This window comes from Bos taurus, chromosome X, assembly GCF_002263795.3.
Source record: "Bos taurus isolate L1 Dominette 01449 registration number 42190680 breed Hereford chromosome X, ARS-UCD2.0, whole genome shotgun sequence".
Classification (NCBI taxonomy): Eukaryota; Metazoa; Chordata; class Mammalia; order Artiodactyla; family Bovidae; genus Bos; species Bos taurus.
In genome coordinates, this window is record NC_037357.1 from 58,408,477 (window position 1) to 58,429,650 (window position 21,174).

Consider the following 21,174-nt stretch of genomic DNA (forward strand, 5'->3'; position numbering starts at 1 on the left):
GATCCCGGAAGATCCCACGTGCTGTGGAGCAGCTAAGCCCATGGGCCACAGCTGTTGAGCCAGTGCTCTAGAGCCTGGGAGCTGCAGCTACTGAAACCTGCGTGCCCTAAAGCCCGAGCTCTGCAACGAGAAGCTACCGCAATGAGAAGCGTGCCCACCACAACTAGAGAGTAGCCCCTGCCCCCTGAAGCTAGAGAAAACCTGAGTGCAGCAACAAAGACCCAGCACAGACAAAAATAAATAAATACAAAAGCATTAAAAACACATAACACTGTGCTCTACACACCTCTGAAGAACCAGGAAATGCGGGGTCAGAGATGTCCCATTCCAAAGGCGAAAACAGAAAGCTTCCAGCTGAGGCTTATGCAGTCACTGCATCTTATTATTCACTTGCCTTAATGATGAATTGTACCTTGCTCTACATATGGTTCCTGCAAGTTTCTAAGCCAGAATAAAGGAAATGTCAAATGTGGAAAGGAATGGAATCCATAACTGTGCTGTGGACTAATAGTATATCATGAGTTGTATGGGTCATGTGCATGTCCTGCTGAGTATCCCTTACAGGAGAAGGAGCGCATCTGGAGATAAAATCTGGATGAAAGAATAGGTGGAGGGTTGATGAAGAAAAGAGATGGAGGGAAGGAACAGGGTGGCCCTGAAGTTAAGGTTCTGCCACAAAAGGTAGCGCCAAGTCGGGGAAGCTCTGGAAAGAGGCTGGGATGCATGGAGATAAACTAAAAATCTGATTATAAAACATTCATTTTTGGAAACCCTGGTGTAGATGAGCTATTAGCATGCTAGGGGCCAATCCAAGGGCAAAGTGGGGTCTCCTGTCTCTTATTCCTTTGTTCTTTCTGTCTCTGTTTCCTTAGAAACAAACCCATCAATATCCGGAGAACCCTATCCAAGAAGGAATTGCTCTGAAGATATTCAATCCCCAAGTGTTTTGAAAACAGATGCCAGCTATGCCAAATGAGTCCTTGAAACAGCTAAATCACATCCTGATTTGAAGCAGCAAGTGAAAAGCTTACCCATCTTTAATGATAGGAGGTAGAACCAAGTGTTCAGAAGATTAAATTATTGTGATCCTGAGGCTGAGGTCCTGGGCTCAAACCCTGTGTGGCTCATTTGCTTCTCGACGTCCCAGTTTCAAACAGTAGAGACTGTGCTCTTGTCCACAAATGAGTCCTCCAAACATAGACGGTCATTTTGCAGGAATAAGCCACGAGTCCTATAAAACTCTGGGCAAGAGGCAGGGTGGTGTGGAGTGTAGCTGGTCAGGATCCGCATTTAGACAGACCTGGTTTGGAAATTTGCCCTTCTTATTTCCGCCTTATTACCAGTGGAACCTTAAGCCAATTGCTTATCCTCTCTCTTTCAGAGCCTTGGTTTCCCCACAGGGTTGAGATAATTTAGCACGTAACTGCTCAATAAATGAAAGCTGATATTTTTTTTTATTATCACCAATAAAATTATAATTCTCAGATGTAGATTGAGATCTAAGTATAAATTTGCAAGTTGATTGCTCCTGCCATATTTCCCCTCAAGAATTCTCAGAAGAGATGCAAATTCACCTGGCCCCGGACACTGTTTAACCTGCTCCAAGAGGGGGTGTTATTATCAGTATCCCTTAATAATTTCAGGTCAAATGAAATCAATCTTCTATTCTCAATCTGACTGTATTGCTAGAACAATGATTCAAAACTCTTGGGTCTGTCCACAAGGGATGGAATAGCTTTATCTTCTCTGTAACAGGGAAGGAGTAAAGAGTGCCCTGACTGCTTATCTTACAAACAGAGTACCAGGTGAGGGTAGAGGACTTCCACAGAGCTAGGATGGATGCAGCAACAGCTCTCAGAATCCCCCAGGGATTCTCGAGCTAGCTTTCCAAAACTGCTTTTAGCATATTGATTTCTGACAGTGCTGCACTTCAGGAAAAGAGCAACTACACACTGCCAGCTTGCCCACATCTCCAAATCAATTGCACATGTACCAGATGCTTGGTTTTCTTTTTTTCCTTTCTTCTTCCTCCCCTGCAGGAAAGTATGTGGTTTCTAATAACACTCCTGCAATGTTGTGGCGGGACAAGATGTCAGTTTTACCTGAGGCTACAGAAGTAAAAGGGTATTCTAGTCCACAGAAAATCGGCTCACTTGACCCACTTGGAATAGATTTGATTTCTGCTTTAGGATTAAAACACGAATATCCAGAATTGAAAAGGGGGAAAAATCCCTAGAGCAAATAGTTATTGAGTGGCTTACTTGCTAGACAGGGTGCTAGCTACTTTCCATACATATTACATCATTGATCCTCACAACCACCCTGCAAGGTGGATACTTCGAAAAGCATCACACATATGAAGAAAAAGGCTCTGAGAGGTTAAATCACTTGCCTGGAGTTGCAAAAGCTCATCACTGGCCTATATCACTCAGATTTCAGGTCTGATTTGTTTGTTTACTTGATTATTCAAATATTGATTCATGAAATAAAGTCTATACTTATTTTATGTTAATTTCAGCATCAGGGACTTAAATATTTCTTGCACTAGTTGACTTCTAAGGGCTTCCCCAGTGGCTCAGTGGTAAAGAATCCTCTTGCAATGCAGGAGACACAGGAAACACGTGTTTGATCCCTGCTTTGGGAAGATAGCCGGGAGAAAGAAATGGCAACCCACTCCAGTATTCTTGCCTGGAGAATCCCATAGACAGAGGATCTTGGTGGGCTGCAGTTCTTGGGGTCACAAAGAGTTGAACATGACCGAGTGACTGAGCACACACAGTCAACTTCCGCAAAATAAGGGAGGTGTATTTATGCATTCGAATACCTGAAATACACGTTGTCTGTGAAATTTTAGCTATACAATGCTTGTTTGTAAATACTACCTCACACAGAGTGGCCCTTAATACATGTTTACTAAAAAGAAGGATTATAAATGGTGTGAGGAAATGCAACCAGTAGAAATCAGGAAAATGCATCCTTCATGCACTTGGGACTAGTTTAGCCTGAAATGAATCAGCTTATATCTCTATTCATTGGAGCAATTTCTTCATTACTGCATCATGGTATGAGTGTGTGTGTGCTAAGTTGCTTCAGTCATGTCTGACTCTTTTCGATACCATGGAGTCTTCCTGACCCAGGGATTGAACCTGCGTTTCTTATGTCTCCTGCATTGTCAGGTGGGTTCTCTACCACTAGTGCCACCTGGGAAGTCTGCAACATGGTACAGAATGAGACAAATGAGCTAGACAGGCAGGATTCCAAACTGCAGCCCACATTTGTAAGGCCTGTTTTTTCACACCAATATTCCTGATTATTTTCAAGATCTATTAAAGCTAGGAAGGAATTTAGAGGTCAGTGACTGAAATCCTTTTGGATGCCAAGAAAGAAAGCAGAGCCCCCAAGAAAGGGAGCGACTAGCCCAAATGAATTCGATTCAACCCAGGTGTTCTGGCTGCCGCTTCTCTCTTGCACTGTCAACTATATGACATTTCGCCCAGTCAGGCTTTCCCAGATTGTGTCAAGCACAGATCGAGCAGCCCAAGTCCTGAAGAGTTCCCTGTTCTGCCCAGTATGCCACAGCAAGTTTTTGGCTCTGCCTGAGCCTGTGACATTTAACCACAGACCGTTCTTGGAACCCCTGGAAAAAAAGACAACCACCTGACTGCTTCATGATTTAAATAGCCAAATAATGCCAAATTGAATTTCTCATGACAGAGCAAGTGGTAACTTTGGACTACAAACCAAGAAAACATTTATCCACGGATAGCTGATTAATGGAATTAAGGGAAAGTTTAAATTTGGAAGCTTGAGGAGTGATTTGTTAATTTGAACTTTTTTTTCAACTTGGCTTGGGCTGTCTAGAGATAAATAAAAGGTTTAATAATGTCAGTTCTGTTCAGTTAGTTTACCCCAAAGCAAAGACATTTTTCATGTGTTCTGTCCCTGAAGTTTTTATTTCTTTTCTTGGTGTGTACCTGATATATGTACTTCTAAGTGGCTTCCCTGGTGAAAACATGATTTTCCCATTAGTTAAGATTTAATGATGGTAATAATCTTTTGAATTTATAGGTCAGTGAGATTGCAGAGACACTTGGGTATATATTCTTTGTTACGTTTATTTTTTTTTCCTTGTTATTTTCTTTCTTTTTTTAAATTTATTTTATTTTTTAACTACAATATTGTATTGGTTTTGCCATATATCAACATGAATCCACCACAGGTATACATGTGTTCCCCATCCTGAACCCTCTTTGTTACATTTATTTTTTAAAAATTGATTAGTATTATTATTTTTAGGCTGCTCCTTGTGTCATGTGGGATCATGGTTCCCCAACTATGAATTGAACTCGTGTCCCCTGCAGTGGAAGCACAGCATCTTAGGCACTGGATTGCCAGTCCCTTCAGTTGTATACTCTTATTTGTCCTGAACATATACTTGTGAAACAAAGAGAGGTTGGAATTTGTTCCTTTCTGTCAAATATAAGGAAATCAAAGGGTAAAGTTGTTAGGTAACAAGTCAAGGACCCAAGGCTAGAACCTGGATGTTTTTGTGTCTAAACATATTGTTTTTCTCAACTAGTCAGTCAGGTTTCTTATCAAGCTATCCAGTGGAGAGCAAGTGAGAATTACTGCTAGATGGATCAAAGTAGGTAAGAAGTTAGTGAGCCAAACAACAAAGCAAACAAAAAAAATCCATCAGATACTCAGGAACCATATGAAAAAGTTAGTTTGATGTCTGGAGACTCCAGGAGACTTACAAATAAAGTCCAAAGATCAAAGTTCAAGGTTATAGAAAGGAAACCCTTAAAATAAAGCCAGGAAATAGAACGAAAAGATTGTGATTCTCTGCTTCTCATAGCCCTGATGAAAGAGCTCTGCACATTGTGATGGTTGGAGTTATTATTGCCTCATGCTGGAGAACCTGAATGGAGAATAAAGCTGTGTCCATGTGACTAAACCCATTCAAAATAGCTGTATCATTTCTACCATGAGAAGGAGAGCTAGCATATGGCAACAGACTTAGAAAATCTGGAAATTTGGAATTGCCTACAAAATGTAAGTAGTACCTGAACATGAGAGGCTGGCATTAGCTTGTTGTGGAAGGATGAAGGAAGGAAAGGGAGAGTAGTTGAGTCCAATTTGTGTTATTTGGGGATCAGCCATGGGTATTCTGGGCTCAGTTCTGACAGGGAATAGAAGGGAGTACAAGGACTTTATTGAACTTTCCTAACATGGGGTTGCATCAGAAATGCCCTCCCCACCTCTCACCAAATGTTAATTATGTTCTTTGAGATCTTTCGAAAACTGGAAGGACCAGGATTCTTTCTGGGGCTCCTGGAGTCCAGAGGCCAATTTCATTGCTGCACATACCTCTGACACCAGAAAGCTGGCTTCTGCTGCTTCCCAGATTATGAGGTTAATGTGTCTTGAACAGTTCGGTAGAAATACAGCATGGGGGCCCCACTGTCAATATCAGCAACGGAAACATGGCTGGGAACTATAGTGACAGAGATGGAGAAGGGCTTCTGATTTCCATCTGTTCCCAGCTTGACAATGAAAGCCCTGAGCCCTGGTGGGTCCCAAGTGTGATTGGTTTAGCATCTCCTATACCCTTAGTATTTATTTCCTGACATAAGAAGTGATCTGATGAACCTCACAGACAGAAGGGTAAGCAAAATAATCTAGATGCAATAAAGCACATGTTTATGATTCTACTTAAATGGCATTTAAGTTTAAGCAAAACTAATCTATGATGATAGAAATCAGAACAATGGTTGCCTCTTGGGGTGGGGATTGACTGGGGGGGTCAGCGTATCAGGATCTGACTAGTGATTACAGGGGTGTATACATTTGTCAAACTCATGGTGCTTAAGACTAATAGTGCATATTAATATACGTAAGTTCACTCTCAATAAAAAAAGAAAACATTTAAAATGCAACGTCTTCATGTACGGCCAGCTCATCTATCACGAGCATCTGCCTATGCTTTCCCATGACATGACCGGCTGCCAAGCAATAGTGTATAACGTTTCAGGCTTTAGGGTGAACAGATCTAGGGTGAAATTCAGCTTTGACACTTATAGGCAGTGTGACCTGAGCCTCTATTTTCTCATCTGTAAGATGAGGATCATAACAAGAGTACCTGTCTCTCAGGGTTGTCTATTAGGAGGCTTAAATGAGATTGTTGTTGTTGTTGTTCAGTCACTAATTGTGTCAGACTCTTTGTGACCCCATGGACTGCAGCACACCAGGGTTCCCTGTCCTTCACTATCTCCTGAAGTTTGCTTAAACTCATGTCCATGAGATACTGTATACCATTTGCTGGAGGAGGAAATGGCAATCCACTTCAGTATTCTTGCCTGGAAAATCCCATGGACTGAGGAGCCTGGCAGGCTACAGTTCATAGGGTCAGAAAGAGTCAGACACGATTTAGTTACTAAATAACGACAACAACATACCATTTACTGGTGTTTGATCAGCTTTAGATACTCTTGCTATAGTGACCAGACCCATAGTAGTCTGAACCCTGATTTAAAAAGAAATTAGAAAACTAACCCATACTAAGGACCTACTTCCAGAGCGTCTGATTGTGTTGGTCTGGGGTAGGCCCCAAGAATCAGTATGTTTAGAAAGCTACTCGGTTGATTCTAAAGTATAGCCATTACTGAACTCAAGTTCATGTACCCAATACACAGTGAGGCCAAACAAAATGAAACATTGGGGTTTGGAGCAGAGAAAAATTTATTGCAGGGCCTAGCAAGGATAATGGGTGGCTCATGTTTTTTTTTGTTTTTGTTTTTGTTTTTTAAAGAGCCAAATTCCTCAGTGGTTTGGGGGGAGAAGTTTTTTATAGGCAAAATTTGGGATGATGGCTGCAGAGTAAATGACTTTCTTCTGACTGGTTGGTGGTGAGGTAACAGGGCACTGCTCCAGGAAATCTTGTGCTCAGCCTCAAGTTACTATCCTCCACCTGGGTGGGGGCCTTAGCTCCTGCAGAAGAGCTCAAAGATATTGTTGTGTATATCCCTTGGGGAGGAACCAAGACCCTGCCCTGCAGTTTCTTGATTGTTCCTCTTTCATTTCTGCATTCCCTCCTTTCCATGATTAGCAAATATTTGAATCTGCCCTTTGGTAAACATGAAGGTCTAGGAGGCTGAAACTTTATTCCTGCAAACAAGAAACAGGGGACACAGAAAGGCCTCTGTACCTGCTCCGTTTCATAGCCAGAGCTGACAAGCACTGGCCTAGATTCATTCAGATCTCCAGTTAAACACTATCACTTTCTCCATAAAGAAGTTCCTGGCAATTCCTGCTCTAGGTGTTTTCTCTTTTCTCTGAACGTTTTTAAAAATTGAGGTATACTTGTATGTGACAAAGTGCAAAACTCGCAAGTGTGGAGGTCTGTGAATGTTCACATACGTGTGCACTCATGTAACAGCACCCAGATCAAGATACAAACACTGCCTGCATTCTGAAAGACTTCTTTCACCTTTCCTGTTAGTGACCCCCAAGAGTAACTGCTATAGGAAAGGAAAAACAATGTTCCCTCTACCCTTCTAGGTTCTCCACTGAGACTCCCCTGTGATAAAAGACACATTAACAGGAGAAAAACAAACAGATGTTTCAGTTTAGTTCAGTCGCTCAGTTGTGTCCAACTCTTTGGGACCTCATAGACTGCAGCAGGCCAGGCCAAACTGTCCATCACCAACTCCTGGATGTTTAATAACATGTATACCTCCCTGGTGGCTCAGACGGTAAAGCATCTGTCTACAATGTGGGAGACCCGGGTTCGATCCCTGGGTCAGGAATATCCCCTGGAGAAGGAAATGGCAATCCACTCCAGTACTATTGCCTGGAAAATCCCATGGACAGAGGAGCCTGGTAGGCTACAGTCCATGGGGTCGCAAAGAGTCGGACACGACTGAGTGACTTCACTTCACTTCACTTCATATCTCCTATATATGTTTGTGGACCAAACTTTGGGTCTGCTCACCCACCACACTGTAAAGCCAATTTACTGACACCAGGTTGTGGTGAAGGCCAGTACAGCTTTTACTGCAGGTGACAAGAAAGGAGTATGGGCAGCTCATGTTCAAAAGACCTGAACTTCCCTAAGGTTTTCAGGGAAGAGCTTTTAAGGGAAGGATTGCCTCAAAGGCAACATTTTAGGGGAGGGCTACAGGGTGCATGACTTTCTTCTGATTGGGATCAAACCAATCACTTTCTTCTGATTGGTTAGTGGTGAGATAACAGACATGTTTCTGGCATCTTAATCATCCAGTCTGAGGTCTACATGCTTGTGTTCAGCAAGTAGTAACCACCCTTCACCTGGGTAGGGGTATGTGTCTTAGTTCCTGCAGAAAACTCAGGATATATGTCAGATGGTTATGTATATTCCTTGAGGAGAAACTAGGACTTTGTTTTATTGCTGAACTATTGTCATTATGGGCTTCCCAGCTGGCACAATGGTAAAGAACCCGCCAGCCACTGCAGGAGATGCTGGAGACATGGGTTTGATCCTGGGTTGGGAAGATCCGCTGGAGGAGGAAATGGCAACCTACTCCAGTATTCTTGCCTGGAAAATTCCACGGACAGAGGAGACTGGTGAGCTATAGTCCATGGGGTCACAAAGAGTTGGACATGACTGAGCGACATTACAACACTGTCATTACTTTTCTTGTTTAACTGCTTTCCCTTTGCTTCTGCATTTCCTCATTGAAACTTTAAGGCCCTCCTGAGTATAAATTGTTTCCATTTCACCTTTTCTTGTTTGTTGGAAAAAGGCTTCAGCCTCTAGAACTTCTCTGAGGAGGAGGAGGAGGAGGAGGAGGAGGAGGAGGAGGAAGAGGAGGAGGAGGAGGAAGAAGAAGAAGAAGAAGAAGAAGAAGAAGAAGAAGAAGAAGAAGAAGAAGAAGAAGAAGGAGAAGAAGAAGGAGAAGAAGAAGAAGAAGTTAAGTCACTCAGTCGTGTCTGACTCTTTGCGACTCCATGGACTGTAGCCTACCAGGCTCCTCTGTCCATTGGATTTTCCAGGCAATAGTACTGGAATGGATTGCCATTTCCTTCTCCAGGGGATCTTCAAAGGGCAGGTTAAAACAGTTGCTAATCAGGGAAGCATTACTTTGCCAACAAAGGTCCATCTAGTCAAGGCAATGGTTTTTCCAGTGGTCATGTATGGATGTGAGAGTTGGACTGTGAAGAAACCTGAGCACTGAAGAATTGATGCTTTTGAACTGTGGTGTTGGAGAAGACTCTTGAGAGTCCCTTGGACTGCAAGCAGATCCAACCAGTCCATTCTAAAGGAGATTGGCCCTGGGTGTTCTTTGGAAGGAATGATGCTAAAGCTGAAACTCCAGTACTTTGGCCACCTCATGCGAAGAGTTGACTCATTGGAAAAGGCTCTGATGCTGGGAGGGATTGGGGGCAGGAGGAGAAGGGGACAACAGAGGATGAGATGGCTGGATGGTATCACTGACTCGATGGACCTGAGTTTGAGTGAACTCCAGGAGATGGAGATAGACAGGGAGGCCTGGTGTGCTGCGATTCATGGGGTCGCAAAGAGTTGGACACAACTGAGCGACTGAACTGAACTGAACTGAACTGAATCAGGGAAGCAAGAGAATGAACAAACAAAGGAGGAGCTGTCAATAAACAATAGCGCAGGTCCTGGCTCCTCCTCAAATACATATGTAACAATATCTGTGAATTTTTTGAACTCTTCTGTGGGAACGAAGGCCTCAATCTGTGGAGGATGGTAACTTCAGGTTGAGTACAAGATTCCTGGAGCAGCACCCTGTTACCTCACCACCAACCAATCAGAAGTAAGCCACAAACCCCACAGCCCTCACCCCAAATTTTGCCTATAAAACTTCTCCCCAGAAATCATTAGGGAGTTGGGGTGTTTTGGAGCATTAGCCACCTGTTCTCCTTGCTTGGCCCTGCAATAAACCTTTCTCTTCTCCAAACACTGACATTTCAGTTTGTTTGGCCTCAGTGTGTGCTTGGCACAGGAACTTGTTAGTAACTACTTGAGTCTGCTCTTTGGAACTCAGGGAACACCTAGGAGACTAAAGAAAGACTTACTTTTTCTACAAGTAATAAAGGAGCATGCAGAGGGGCTTTTGTACTGGGGAGGGCCCTACAGGGTCCCACTTAGGTTCAATCCCATTTCTTTGATACTCCTCAACCCTGAGGGGAACAGAGGCAGGACAAGAAAGGGAATAAAGTTTTGGATAGAGAGGGTAATCATAAACTCAGCATGGAAATTCAGTTTTGGGGAAACTTGGTTTTGTATGCAGTAAATGGGAGAGATCCAAGAAAACTGAGTAACTCCCTGAAATGGCATGTTACCACTTTAACTATTATCTTATAAAGACAAATGCTATTGAGGTTGGAGGGAGCCAGTTATTCAAGGTGACTAGGAAAACCACAGTAAACAAGGATAAGATTGTTCCGCAAATTTAACTTGTAGCCTTCTCCATTGATGGGGGCTTCTCCAATGGCTTAGCAGGTAAAGAATCTGCTTGCAATGCAGGAGACACAGGAGATGCGGGTTTGATCCCTGGATTGGGAAGATCCCATGGAGGAGGAAATGACAACCCACTCCAGTATTCTTGCCTGAAAAATCCCATGGACAGAGGAACCTAGTGGGCTACGGTCCAAAGGGTCGCAAAGAATAGAACATGACTGAATGACTAAGCATGCACACACTTCTCCACTGATAAGAGTTACTAGAGATTTGGAGTCATCTTTCTCTTCCTTGTACAGAGGGAGACACCCTTACAAATGGTGGTTTCCCTTACAAATGTAAATATCTCTTACAAAAGCACAAGTTCTCCTATGTCTACTGTTTCTTAAAAATAATTGGTCTAAAATAATCCTTATGCCAATAAGGCATATTTTGGGGTGACAGATTCTGTTCCCCTTCACTACCATGCTTTTTTCCCCACAGATGAGTTCTGCCTGGTGTTGAACTACTGAACTCATTGACTGTGCAACTCATTTGACATATGCAAGATTTTCTCTGGTGGCAGCACCTCTTACCTGCTTGGTTTGTATTTATACCTCCCTCCTTAATTGTTATCTAACCTTCCATTTGTTTGCCATGTCTCCCTAGCTAGATTTTAAGCTCCTTGAAGGCAGAGCTTGCCCACAAGTCTAGGATTTTCCCATTCAATAGGTAATACTGTAATAAGAGTTCCAGTAAATATTTGTGGAATGAATGCTAGTGTTGAATGAACGTGGCAGGGGGTGTGGGTGGGAAGAAACACAGTTTGTCCAAGACCCGAGAGCTGTGATGCGCTGAGGGCCTTAATGTCCATTGCTCCAAATCTTTGTTGTGACGAGACAAAGAACCGAGGAACATACACTCGCGTGACAGTCAGATCAAGACAAAGGCTGCTCTCTTCATTCTCCCCCCTACACATGCCATTTATTTTTACTGATAACACTTGTATAATATTGGGATTGTGCATTGTTTTTGCTTGTGGGCAGTCATGCATGCATTTCACTTTCAGGTTACATCGTGAGTAGGACAGGAGTGGATGCAAAGAATATGAAGTGCAAGAGGAGAAAAGGTCAGATGGCCAAGCCAATGAGCAAGCTTGCACTGGCCTGTGCTGTTGAACCTCAAATGCTAGCCCTCACTTTGCCATGAACTTGTGTGATCTTAGGCAAGTCACCACATCTTTCTGAGCTGCTAATTGGTAGTATGTCAGAGATAATAATTTGACTCTGCATTCCATAGCAGGTCAGCTGAGTTCATAGCTGGGAAAAGTAATTTGGACAAAAGAATTTAGGGTACTGTCTCAACAGGCAGAAAGGTGGCTAGGATCACCAAGCCAGTTAGATGAGGTTTCTCCCTTAAGAATCAAACATGACTTGGATGAAAGGTGGTGAGGCTGAGTTCCTAGAATCACAGAATCTTAGAGCCAGCAGGCATCTTAGAAAATATTCTAGGACTTCCCTGGTGGTATAGTGGATGGAAATCGGCCTGCCAATGCAGGGGACATTGGGTTTGATCCCTGGTCCAGGAAGACTCCACATGCTGTGGAGCAACTAAAGCCTGTGTGCCACAATTACTGAACCTGAATGCTGAAGCTACTGAAGCTCATGTGCCTAGTACCTGTCCTTCATGACAAGAGAAGCCACCACAATGAGAAGATTGTGCATTGCAATGAAGAGTAGCCCCTGATCACTGCAACTAGAGAAAATACGCATGCAGCAACAAAGACCCAGAGCAGCCAAAATAAAGCTAAAAAAAAAATAGCCATTCTAGTCCACTTCCCCTCATCTTAACCTGAGTACATGGAAGCACAGAGAGATGACTTTACCCAAGGTCCAGGTTTCCTTTTCACTGCACTTCAAGGTTCTACTTTAAAAACCAAGTTCATTTGCTTTTCTTACTGTTCAGAGACAAGAAAGCCAATGGGCTGTGCCCCAGCAAGGAAATAAATGATCAGTACATTTGTATGAAGCTTTTTGAGTTTCCAAAATGTGACCCACTGTTTCAGCTCAATTATTGTTTACCTTTTATCTATGGGGACAACAGACTTTCCTTTGTGGCTCAGTGGTAAAGAATCCATCTTGACTGCCAATGAAGGTGATGGGGATTCAATTGCTGGGTCGGGAAGATCCCCTGGAGAAGGAAATGGCAACCCAGTCCAGTATTCTTGCTGGGAAATCCCATGGACAGAGGAGCCTGGTGGGCAATAATCCATGGGGTGGCAAGAGAGACAAAACAGCAATAATGGGGACAACACTCTCCTGGTGTCTGCCTAGTGCCTACTATATTTGCCACTCTGCTAGGTGCTGAGGAGGGTTTAGAAAAGATGAAGACCCATCCCTGCTGTCAAAGATCTGAGTGTGGGAGACAGAACTAACAATGAGAGAACAATGGAAGGCAGTAAGTGATTCAGAATAAAATGAGTAGTGCAGGCAATATCTGCTGTTCAAGTTCACAGGAGAGAGAGCACTCTGGGAGCTGGGTGGTGGGGGTTGGGGGAAGTGCAATTTCCTGTGGGCTTTGAAGGCGGAATAGGATTGTTTATGCAGATGTGGGGGTAGGGGGGTAGAGGGCAGGGGGGTAGGGGGCGGCTGCACCGATGCAGAACTACGTGGGGATTAGGGACAGCATTTATTGAGCACTTTTTATGCACTTGCTACACAATTCAATTCATGTAAATGTGCATAATCCTAGGAATTAGATAATAGATCACCGATAACTGTTTGGTTGAGAGAGGGAAACTGAAGTACAGAGAGGTAAATTGCCCAAGGTGACACAGCAAGTAAATGGCGTAATTATCATTAGTATCCCAGAGTTGTCAAAACACTTGGCTATTCTACCTTTGAAAGAGAGGAATTTGTGCCTCAGGCGAGCAAGCTGGCCTGGCACTAAACACAGTCATTTTGCAAACACAAGACCCTCTAGGCAGAACTCCCAAAGAAGTTCGGTATGGATTGGTGGTTTAGTTGCTAAATCTTGTCCGACTCTTGCGATCCCAAGAACTGTAACCTGCCAGGCTCCACTGTCCTGGGATTCTCCAGGCAAGAATACTGGAGTGGGTTGCCATTTCCTTCTCCAGGGCCTTTCCGTCCCAGGAATTCAACCTGGTCTCCTGCATTTGCAGGCAGATTCTTCACTGACTGAGCTAAGAGGGAAGATTTCTGCACGGATTAATGAAGCCGTTTACTGAGTGCTATCATCTCCTTCTGACTTCCTTGAAGACAGGAACTTGAGGTCTCAGGCTACAGTCATCACCAGAACTCCAGTTTTACCCTTAATATATACTGTGCAGAGGATTTAACAAAACACCGACAGAGAACGAGTGAGCTGCTGAATCGATCCTTGTTTGTTGTTGTTCTTTATTAATTAGCACTTCGAGAGCATCAGGCCCTAAGGTGGATGCTGTCTGTGCAAAGCTACCTGGCTCTGAGGCTAGGTGGGGTTAAACCAGACTTGGAAAGGACAGCAGGAAAATGGCTGGCAGCGAACACCAGAACGTGTTTCCCAGGCAAGGTGCCTGTTTTTTTCTGGCTATTTTCCTCTTTGTGAGTCTTCAATAGATATTAAACCAACACAAAGTGGATTCTGAAAAGGTCTTTTTTCTGTTTCCTTGCCCAAAGAAAAGCAAATCCCAGTCTATGGGTAGGAAGCAGCAGGGAAGAGGGGGCCCTGTTTCTGCCAGCAGCCCTTATCCAATTCTTGGGCCCCTCCACAGCCTGGCGGGCGTTTTAAGTGGCAGGACTCTCGGCCAAGCGCAGGTTGGAAACAGCTGCTCCGTCGCAGGGCGGGAGGACGGAAAGAGGTCTGGGGAAGCTTCTTTTCCTCCATCTTTTCCTCCAGCTAGAGTACGATTGAGCTTGAAGGCGTGGCAGGAGAAAGGGGAGACGGAGAGCCTGGAGAGGGAGTGGCCGGAGGCTAGATAGAGAAACCTCGGAGCAGAGCAGGAGGGGGAACGGCCGGGCAAAGTAGGAAAAGAAGCCCTGTCTAGGACGGAAGTGGAGAGTAGGGCTGTGGCTACAAAGGTGGAGAAGATGCCGTCTTGGCCCTGCCCAAGTCTGCTATTTCAGGGAGGTCTGGAGGAGAGGCGAAGAGTAGGTCACACCCAGCGGACCTCCCAAAGCCCAGGGGCTTATCACTAGACAGGCTCGTCCATTCCTCCAAGAACTCAGCGAGGGCCGGCTAAGCGCCTACTAGGTGCCCGGGGTCCAAGGAAGCGCCCTGGAGAACCGGAGCGCAGGAGGCGGAGTCGGGCCAAACGGCTTCGCGGAGGAGCGAATTCCGTAGTCGGCGGTGCGGGAGGGTGGCGGTGCACGCGTGTGGGCCGGGCGAACGCAGAAGGCGAGGCAGGCCGGGGAGGAGGGGAAGGAGGCGGGGATTGAGCCCGGGGGAGGGAGGGGGAGGCCGAGGCGCCGAGAGAGGGAGTGGGAGGTGTGAAGAGTGCGAGCGGCTGGCTGGGGGGGGTGGGGGGGGGTGGCGGTGCGGGGAGGCCGGAGAGGAGAGGCGGTCGGGCGGGGGTGGCCGAGGGCGTGAAGTGGGGGGGCGGCGAGGGACCGAGCCGGGCGGGAGCGGGGAGGCGGCGGCGAGGGGGAGGAGAGAGGGAGGGGAAGAAGGAGGAAGCGAGCGCGGCTGCTGCAGGGGGAGGAAGACAGGGAGGAGGAGCCGTGCGCGGCGGCCGTGGCGGCCGCCAGGGGAGCCGAGCGCCGGGGCGCGGGGAGCCGAGCGGGCGCCCAGTCGGGGCCGAGGGCCGACTGCCGGTGAGTGGAGCCCCGCAGGGCGCGGCGACCCGTCCCTGGGGCCGGGCGGGTGGCGCGGGAAGCTGCGGCGCCGGGGCGGAGGGAGGGGGCCGGCCGGAGCCCAGCCCCCGGCTGGCCCGGCCTCCCGCCCGCCTTTCCTCCCTCCCTCCCGGCTTCCTCCCGCCGCTGCCCGCGCGAGGGGGGCAGGTCCCGGGCGGGCCGCGGGCTGGGGGAGGTGCTGCCCGGAGGGCGGGCGTCTGGGGCCGGGGGGTGGAGCTGGGGGCTCGGGGGTGTACCCGGGGGCGGGAGGCTGGCCCGGGACGGCTCTAAATTGGCTCGGAGGGGCCCGTCGGCGGCGAAGTTGCTCGCTGGGGGCAGAGACGGCCACGCGGTTGCAGGAGTAAGCGATCCCCCTGTGGCGAGTGCGTGAGACGAGGAGTCCGGCGTCCCCGCCAGCCCCTTCGCCCTCCCCGCCGGCCTGGCCCCGCCAGCTCCCCTCCTGGCCTCCGCGTGTTCCCTCGCCGTCTCCCCCGGTTCGCTCCTGCCGCGTCCCCTCAACCCTCGCCCTGACCCTCCCGGCCTCCGACTTCCCCCGACCCCTGCTTGCTTCGCCACTGCCCCTGTTCCCCTTTTCTTCCCTCGCTAGTTATCCCTCCCCGCCTCGTAATTCCCGATGCAATTGCCTCTTTGAGACCTTTTTTTTTTTTCCTCTCCTTCCTTTTAGATTGGCCAACGGCTCGTTTCCACCCTGCCTCGTTGGTGGCCACTGGAGAAGCGCGGGGGGCTCCCCAGGCAGCCGTAGGGACAAATTAGAGCCAGCACTTGGCCCCAGGCCTCGCGTGTAGCTTCCCGTCCCCTGCTCTAGTTGCCCCGGTGTCCGGAGGGGGGTGCGGGGGCGGGGTGTGCCCTCCGTATATGTCCCACCACCCGGGCCACCCTCGGGGCTTGTGTTCCATCTCGCTCTCGCTTCCTGCACGGTGGTCGTGGGGAGCCACTTTGCATCATGTCCCGGTATAGCTACCAAAGTCTCCTGGACTGGCTCTATGGGGGCGTGGACCCCAGCTTTGCGGGCAATGGGGGCCCCGACTGTGCTGCCTTCCTCTCTTGGCAGCAGCGGCTGCTGGAAAGTGTGGTGGTCCTGACCCTGGCCCTGTTGGAGATCCTGGTGGCCCTGCGGCACATCCTGAGGCAGACGAAGGAGGACGGTAGGGGTGGCCGTGGCTGCCAGCCAGAGCAGGTGACCCAGCGGCCAGAGGAAGGCAAAGAGAGCCTGAGCAAGAATCTGCTCTTAGTAGCCTTGTGCCTGACCTTCGGGGTGGAGGTGGGCTTTAAGTTCGCCACCAAGACCGTCATCTACCTGCTCAACCCCTGTCACCTGGTCACCATGATGCATGTGAGTCTGTTGACTTCCCCCACCCCTTCCTGGCAGCCTCAGCCAGCAGAGTCATTTGTGTGCTCAGGACACTTGGCCGCGTAGAGCACCTCACCCCTGCGGGCAGTGGGACCCTTAAAAATGATTTTCCAACGAGTGGCTGTTTGGGTGCGGATTTCAGATTTGGCTTCCTTCCACCTTTGCACAATGCGTCAGCCCTACGGTGGTGGTTAGCCCTGGAAAAGACTAGCACTCAGGCCAGCGGCCCCTCCCCTCCCAGGCCTACCCTGGCCTTTTGCCAGCAGGAAGTCCGACCCCAGCCAGGTTCCCTTTCTGGATCACCAGAAGGGAGCCATGGGCCACCCCCCCCCCAACACACACACACACACACCCCACCCCCACCCCCTGCCCCAACACACACACACATTCCCTCTGCCACAATTTCCCAGAGGCCTGGTGGCTTTCTTTCCTGGAGGTGGTCACAGAAGGTTCCGGTCATACTTGGGGGAAATACTTTTGTAGGTTTCTCTTAATGACTTTCTTTTGGGAGTTTAGGATCTTAGGGTGAGGTCTTCCTTTTGAGTTCTGAGGTGTCAGAGCAGCACCAAACTCCGACTCACTGCACTCTGAAGCAGACCCCAGGCAGGCTCGTGACCTCTTCTCTGTGGTGAGAGGGTATTTATTTCCTGCAAACCTCTCCATCTTATCATTCTCATTCTCTCTCCTGAGGTCACAGTCCAGGGGTGCCCAGAGAGCTGATTTCTTTATCTCCCATTAGCGGTGCTAAGAAAAACAAATGAGATTGAAAAGGAAAGTTGCCAGATACATAAAAATAATCTGGGTGAGCACCAACCAAGAGCGAGACTGTCTTTTTGTACTCAGCCTGTGTAGAGAGATGATCTAAAACTATAATATCACGGAAGGGTAGGAAGAGGAGAAGAGCATGGGGTGGGGGGGGCTGTCTCTTTTAGATTTCAGGCTGTGGAAAACCTGGTGTGTTTTATTCAGGGACAGTTGTGAAACCTGTCATTAGCATCTTTATTGCTTTTATATTTGTAGAAGGTTGTTTTCTCAGGAGACTCGTGACAACCTTGTGTGGGGCAGGAGGTTGAGATAATTGTCTCGGTTTCACAGGCCTGGCGGGGGGACTCGGGGATGGGAGGTTGCTCGCTTGCAACCAAAAGATGAATTAGCTTTCTGGGTTGGAAAGCTAACCCACCCTCTTTGGGGTTTCGGAATGCAGAGCAGTCTCTGGGAGGCCGCTGCTGATCAGCATGGTGCTGCCTACTTATGCTGCAGATGCTTGCTAGCTCTGTGTTGTAGGAAGTCCTTGGATGGCAGGTTCTTGGCCTCAGTTTCCCAATCTGGAAACTGGTGAATGACCACAGACCCCATTCAGTCTTGCAGATGTGATAAGGAAGTGTAGACAGATTTAGAATAAAGCAGCTCTTAGTGATGGGATGGCTCTAAGTGTCCAGTAGGCTTGGAGTGGGTAGTATTTTTTTAGAGGCCTTCTTGGGAAGTAATGCCATTCACAGGAAACCCAAGGGCTCCCCCAGTTAGACCTTCTGTGTAAATTTGAGCCTGTCCTCTTTCTTTCTTTTTTTTTTTTTTAATGAATGGGCTTTTTGTTAATGAAAGGAAACAACACATCTCAGCCATTGCTATGTGAGGCTCTTGGGACAGGAGTGCTTTTTTTGGATGACAGGTGGTGAGGGTCAGAGGGTACCTCTTTGACAAAGGGGTCTTGAGGCCTCTGACAACCACATATCTAGAAGGTCAACAAAGAACTAAATTCAGCCCGATTGGGGCTGCTGCTGGGGTGATGACGTCAAACCTGGCAGCATCATGGTTTTCAGTGGAAAGGTTTTTAGAGGCTTTTAGAAGACTCTGGAGGCTTCGTTCTGGCATTAATTAGTTGTGTGACTTTGGGGAAAGTACTTGTCCTGGCTCTCAGTTTGCCTGGCTGCAAAACGAGGCAGAGTTGAATTTCTAGGTCTTGACAGTCTATGTGCTGTGCTTCTTTCCTCTATTAAGCAGTGCCCGGGGGTGCCACACAGAGCTATTCCAGAAATGGCTTTTGGTCTCCTCGCTCATTTCAGGTGGTCATGGTTCACCTTCTCATCCTCATCTTTCGCTCCCTGGGTTTTCCCCGTAAGGTAAACCTGAGAAGGCCGCCCTTTAGGGGTCCATATAGATGATGTTGGCCCTCAGGGGCTGAGTGCAGCAGAGATGGATGTTTGGGGAACTATGAACTGATTCCTGTCACTGTGCTTTTGCTGTTGTCCCGTGCTTAGCTGAAACTCTGAAGCTAGGTGGTGGGGGCAAAGAACAGTCAGGTTGAGGAATCCTTGAGACCAAGCAGGATTGTACTGCTTTGTCCTTTACTCCCAAGTTACTGCTTTGTGTCATTTAAATAGAAACTTCTGGCCTACTGGGGGACTTAGCCTTTGATGAATCCAACACTCCATACCTTACCTATGGTCTTATTGGAAGCAGGGACATACGGATTTTTAAAAGCTGATGTGAATCTTTAAAAGAAATATTACAACAGATGGAAACAGTTTTCTAACTTATTTGGGCTTCCCTGGTGGCTCAGATGGTAAAGAATCTGCCTGCAATGCCGGAGATACAGGTTTGATCCCTGGGTCAGGAAGATCCCTTGGAGGAGGGCATGGCAACTGACTCCAGTATTCTCGCGGGAAGAATCCCATGGACAGAGGAGCCTGGGGGGCTACAGTCCATGGGGTTATGTGTTAGTCGCTCAGTCGTGCCCGACTCTTTGTGACCCCATGGACTGCAGTCCACCAGGTTCCTCTGTCCATGAGATTTTCCAGGCAAGGATACTGGAGTGGGTTGCCATTTCCTTCTCCAGGGGATCTTCCCAACCCAGGGATCGAAGCCGGGTCTCCTGCACTGCAAGCAAATTCTTTATCGACTGAGCTACAAGGGAAGCCAGTCCATGGGGTTAGTATTAATAATACTTTACATCTGTCTAGCTCTTAACTTTTATAAGACCCTTTCACACGCACTATCTTCTTTAGGGTTATGCTAGATAAGCTTGAGCCTGGACAGAGAGATGTTAAAATTTATCCTGTGACTGTGTGTGTTTCAAAGGGGAGGTGTTGAGTACAAAGAAATACTTTGGCAAGTGAATTAGCTGAGTTAGGCTATATCATGGCAGTAAATTCTGTGGAGTTCAGAGGTCCTGATAAGGAAAGGGAGACATTAGCTGAATTGAAAGCAGGAGCTTAGAGACATTTCTGATGTGTGTCTCTCAACAAGATGACTCAATTATAGCTTTATAGAAGGCCTTGTTCTGCAGAGGCAGTGTAAGTTTGTAATAAGGGCAGTATTTCTTTCAGCCAGGAAATGGAAGCACTGGAGGGAAAATGACTAGTCTCCTTACCTCCCATTTTTCAGTCTGTAAAATATTTCCTCCCAAGGCCTTTGATACACAGACCCTCCTCATAGCCATGCTGCCTTTGGGCAACCGCCAGCTTTAGAAGCACTGGGCAGGGTACTTCTTGTGTCCGAGTTCTGTTCTTAAATAATATTCCTGCTGTCAGGTTTCTTTTTGGCCTCGTCTGTTATCTCAAGGGCCCTAGAACTTGGGACTGGTAGAGGTTTGTAGGATTAAAGCAGCACCTTCTCACATCTGACTTAAGCTGGGGATGCTTGAGGGTTCTTGGAATCAGCAAGCACCAGGATTAACACACCACTGTTAAACCCCTTGCTGAATATCAGTGGTTTTTACCCATTACACCAAGAAGTATTTCTTCAAGCGTGGCTAGCTGGTCCCCTGTGCATAATATTTTCGTAGGTATGGGTGGCACGGAATGAATTTACTGACTGTTTATGCTGTTTACAAAAAAAACCAAAGTGGAAATCACACTGCCAGCAAGGTACTGGCAGGGGTGGCTTTAGAACCCAGCTGTCAACAGTGGAATTGGGGCTTTAGCAGGAAGAGAGTCTCATAGCTATTTAAGTCCTAAAATCTACAGTTTCTTAGCGGAAGGGTTAAAATGCCAGACAGTTTGACTGATTGTGTCCGTAAAAATTCATGGCCTTTTATCCTTTGCATCTAGTTAGATTGTCTCTGCCTTAGGAACTTGCAAAGATCGAATTTTGGATGTCTTGTCTAATTGTCCACTTCCGGTTTGTTGTGTATATGTCTGTGTCAGTATCTCCCAGTTGGGCCCTGAACTTAGTGGGGCATAGCATATGCCATTTACCCCTCTGTGTCTCTGTGCATACGGCACTCTGGATCTCAGCTGGACATTTTCCAAATAATAATTGATGCTATTGACCCCTGAGCACCAAGCCTCTGGTTTTTAGCCTTTAAGACCAAGTGAGCCCCATCCTTTTTTTAGAGTTAGCGTTGCTATTTTTCTGTCTTTACGATATATTAGAAGGCTGATGTCCACCAAATATGGCTAACCTGCTTTTGTCTCACTGTTTACTTTCCTACTTCACTTTTTGCCAAAAGCACAGAATGACACATATTCAGAATGGTCCTGAGCTTTTTGTGACACCTTTTGGAACTCACTGGATGTATATGGGTA

At 47.2% G+C, this 21,174-nt stretch overlaps 1 protein-coding gene across 18 annotated transcripts in view; it reads left to right on the forward strand.

Moving 5' to 3' along the window:
- Positions 1 to 15,147: 15,147 nt before the first annotated feature.
- Positions 15,148 to 21,174, forward strand: part of TMEM164 (transmembrane protein 164) — a 179,090-nt gene continuing 173,063 nt past the window's right edge. For 4 of the 18 annotated variants that reach the window (XM_059883429.1, XM_005227872.5, XM_059883432.1 and 1 more), the window contains exons 1-2: positions 15,592 to 15,637; positions 15,962 to 16,630. In XM_059883429.1, coding sequence (XP_059739412.1) covers positions 16,241 to 16,630 — 390 coding nt within the window. In that variant the 5' untranslated portion in view covers positions 15,592 to 15,637; positions 15,962 to 16,240. 18 annotated transcript variants of the gene reach the window in all.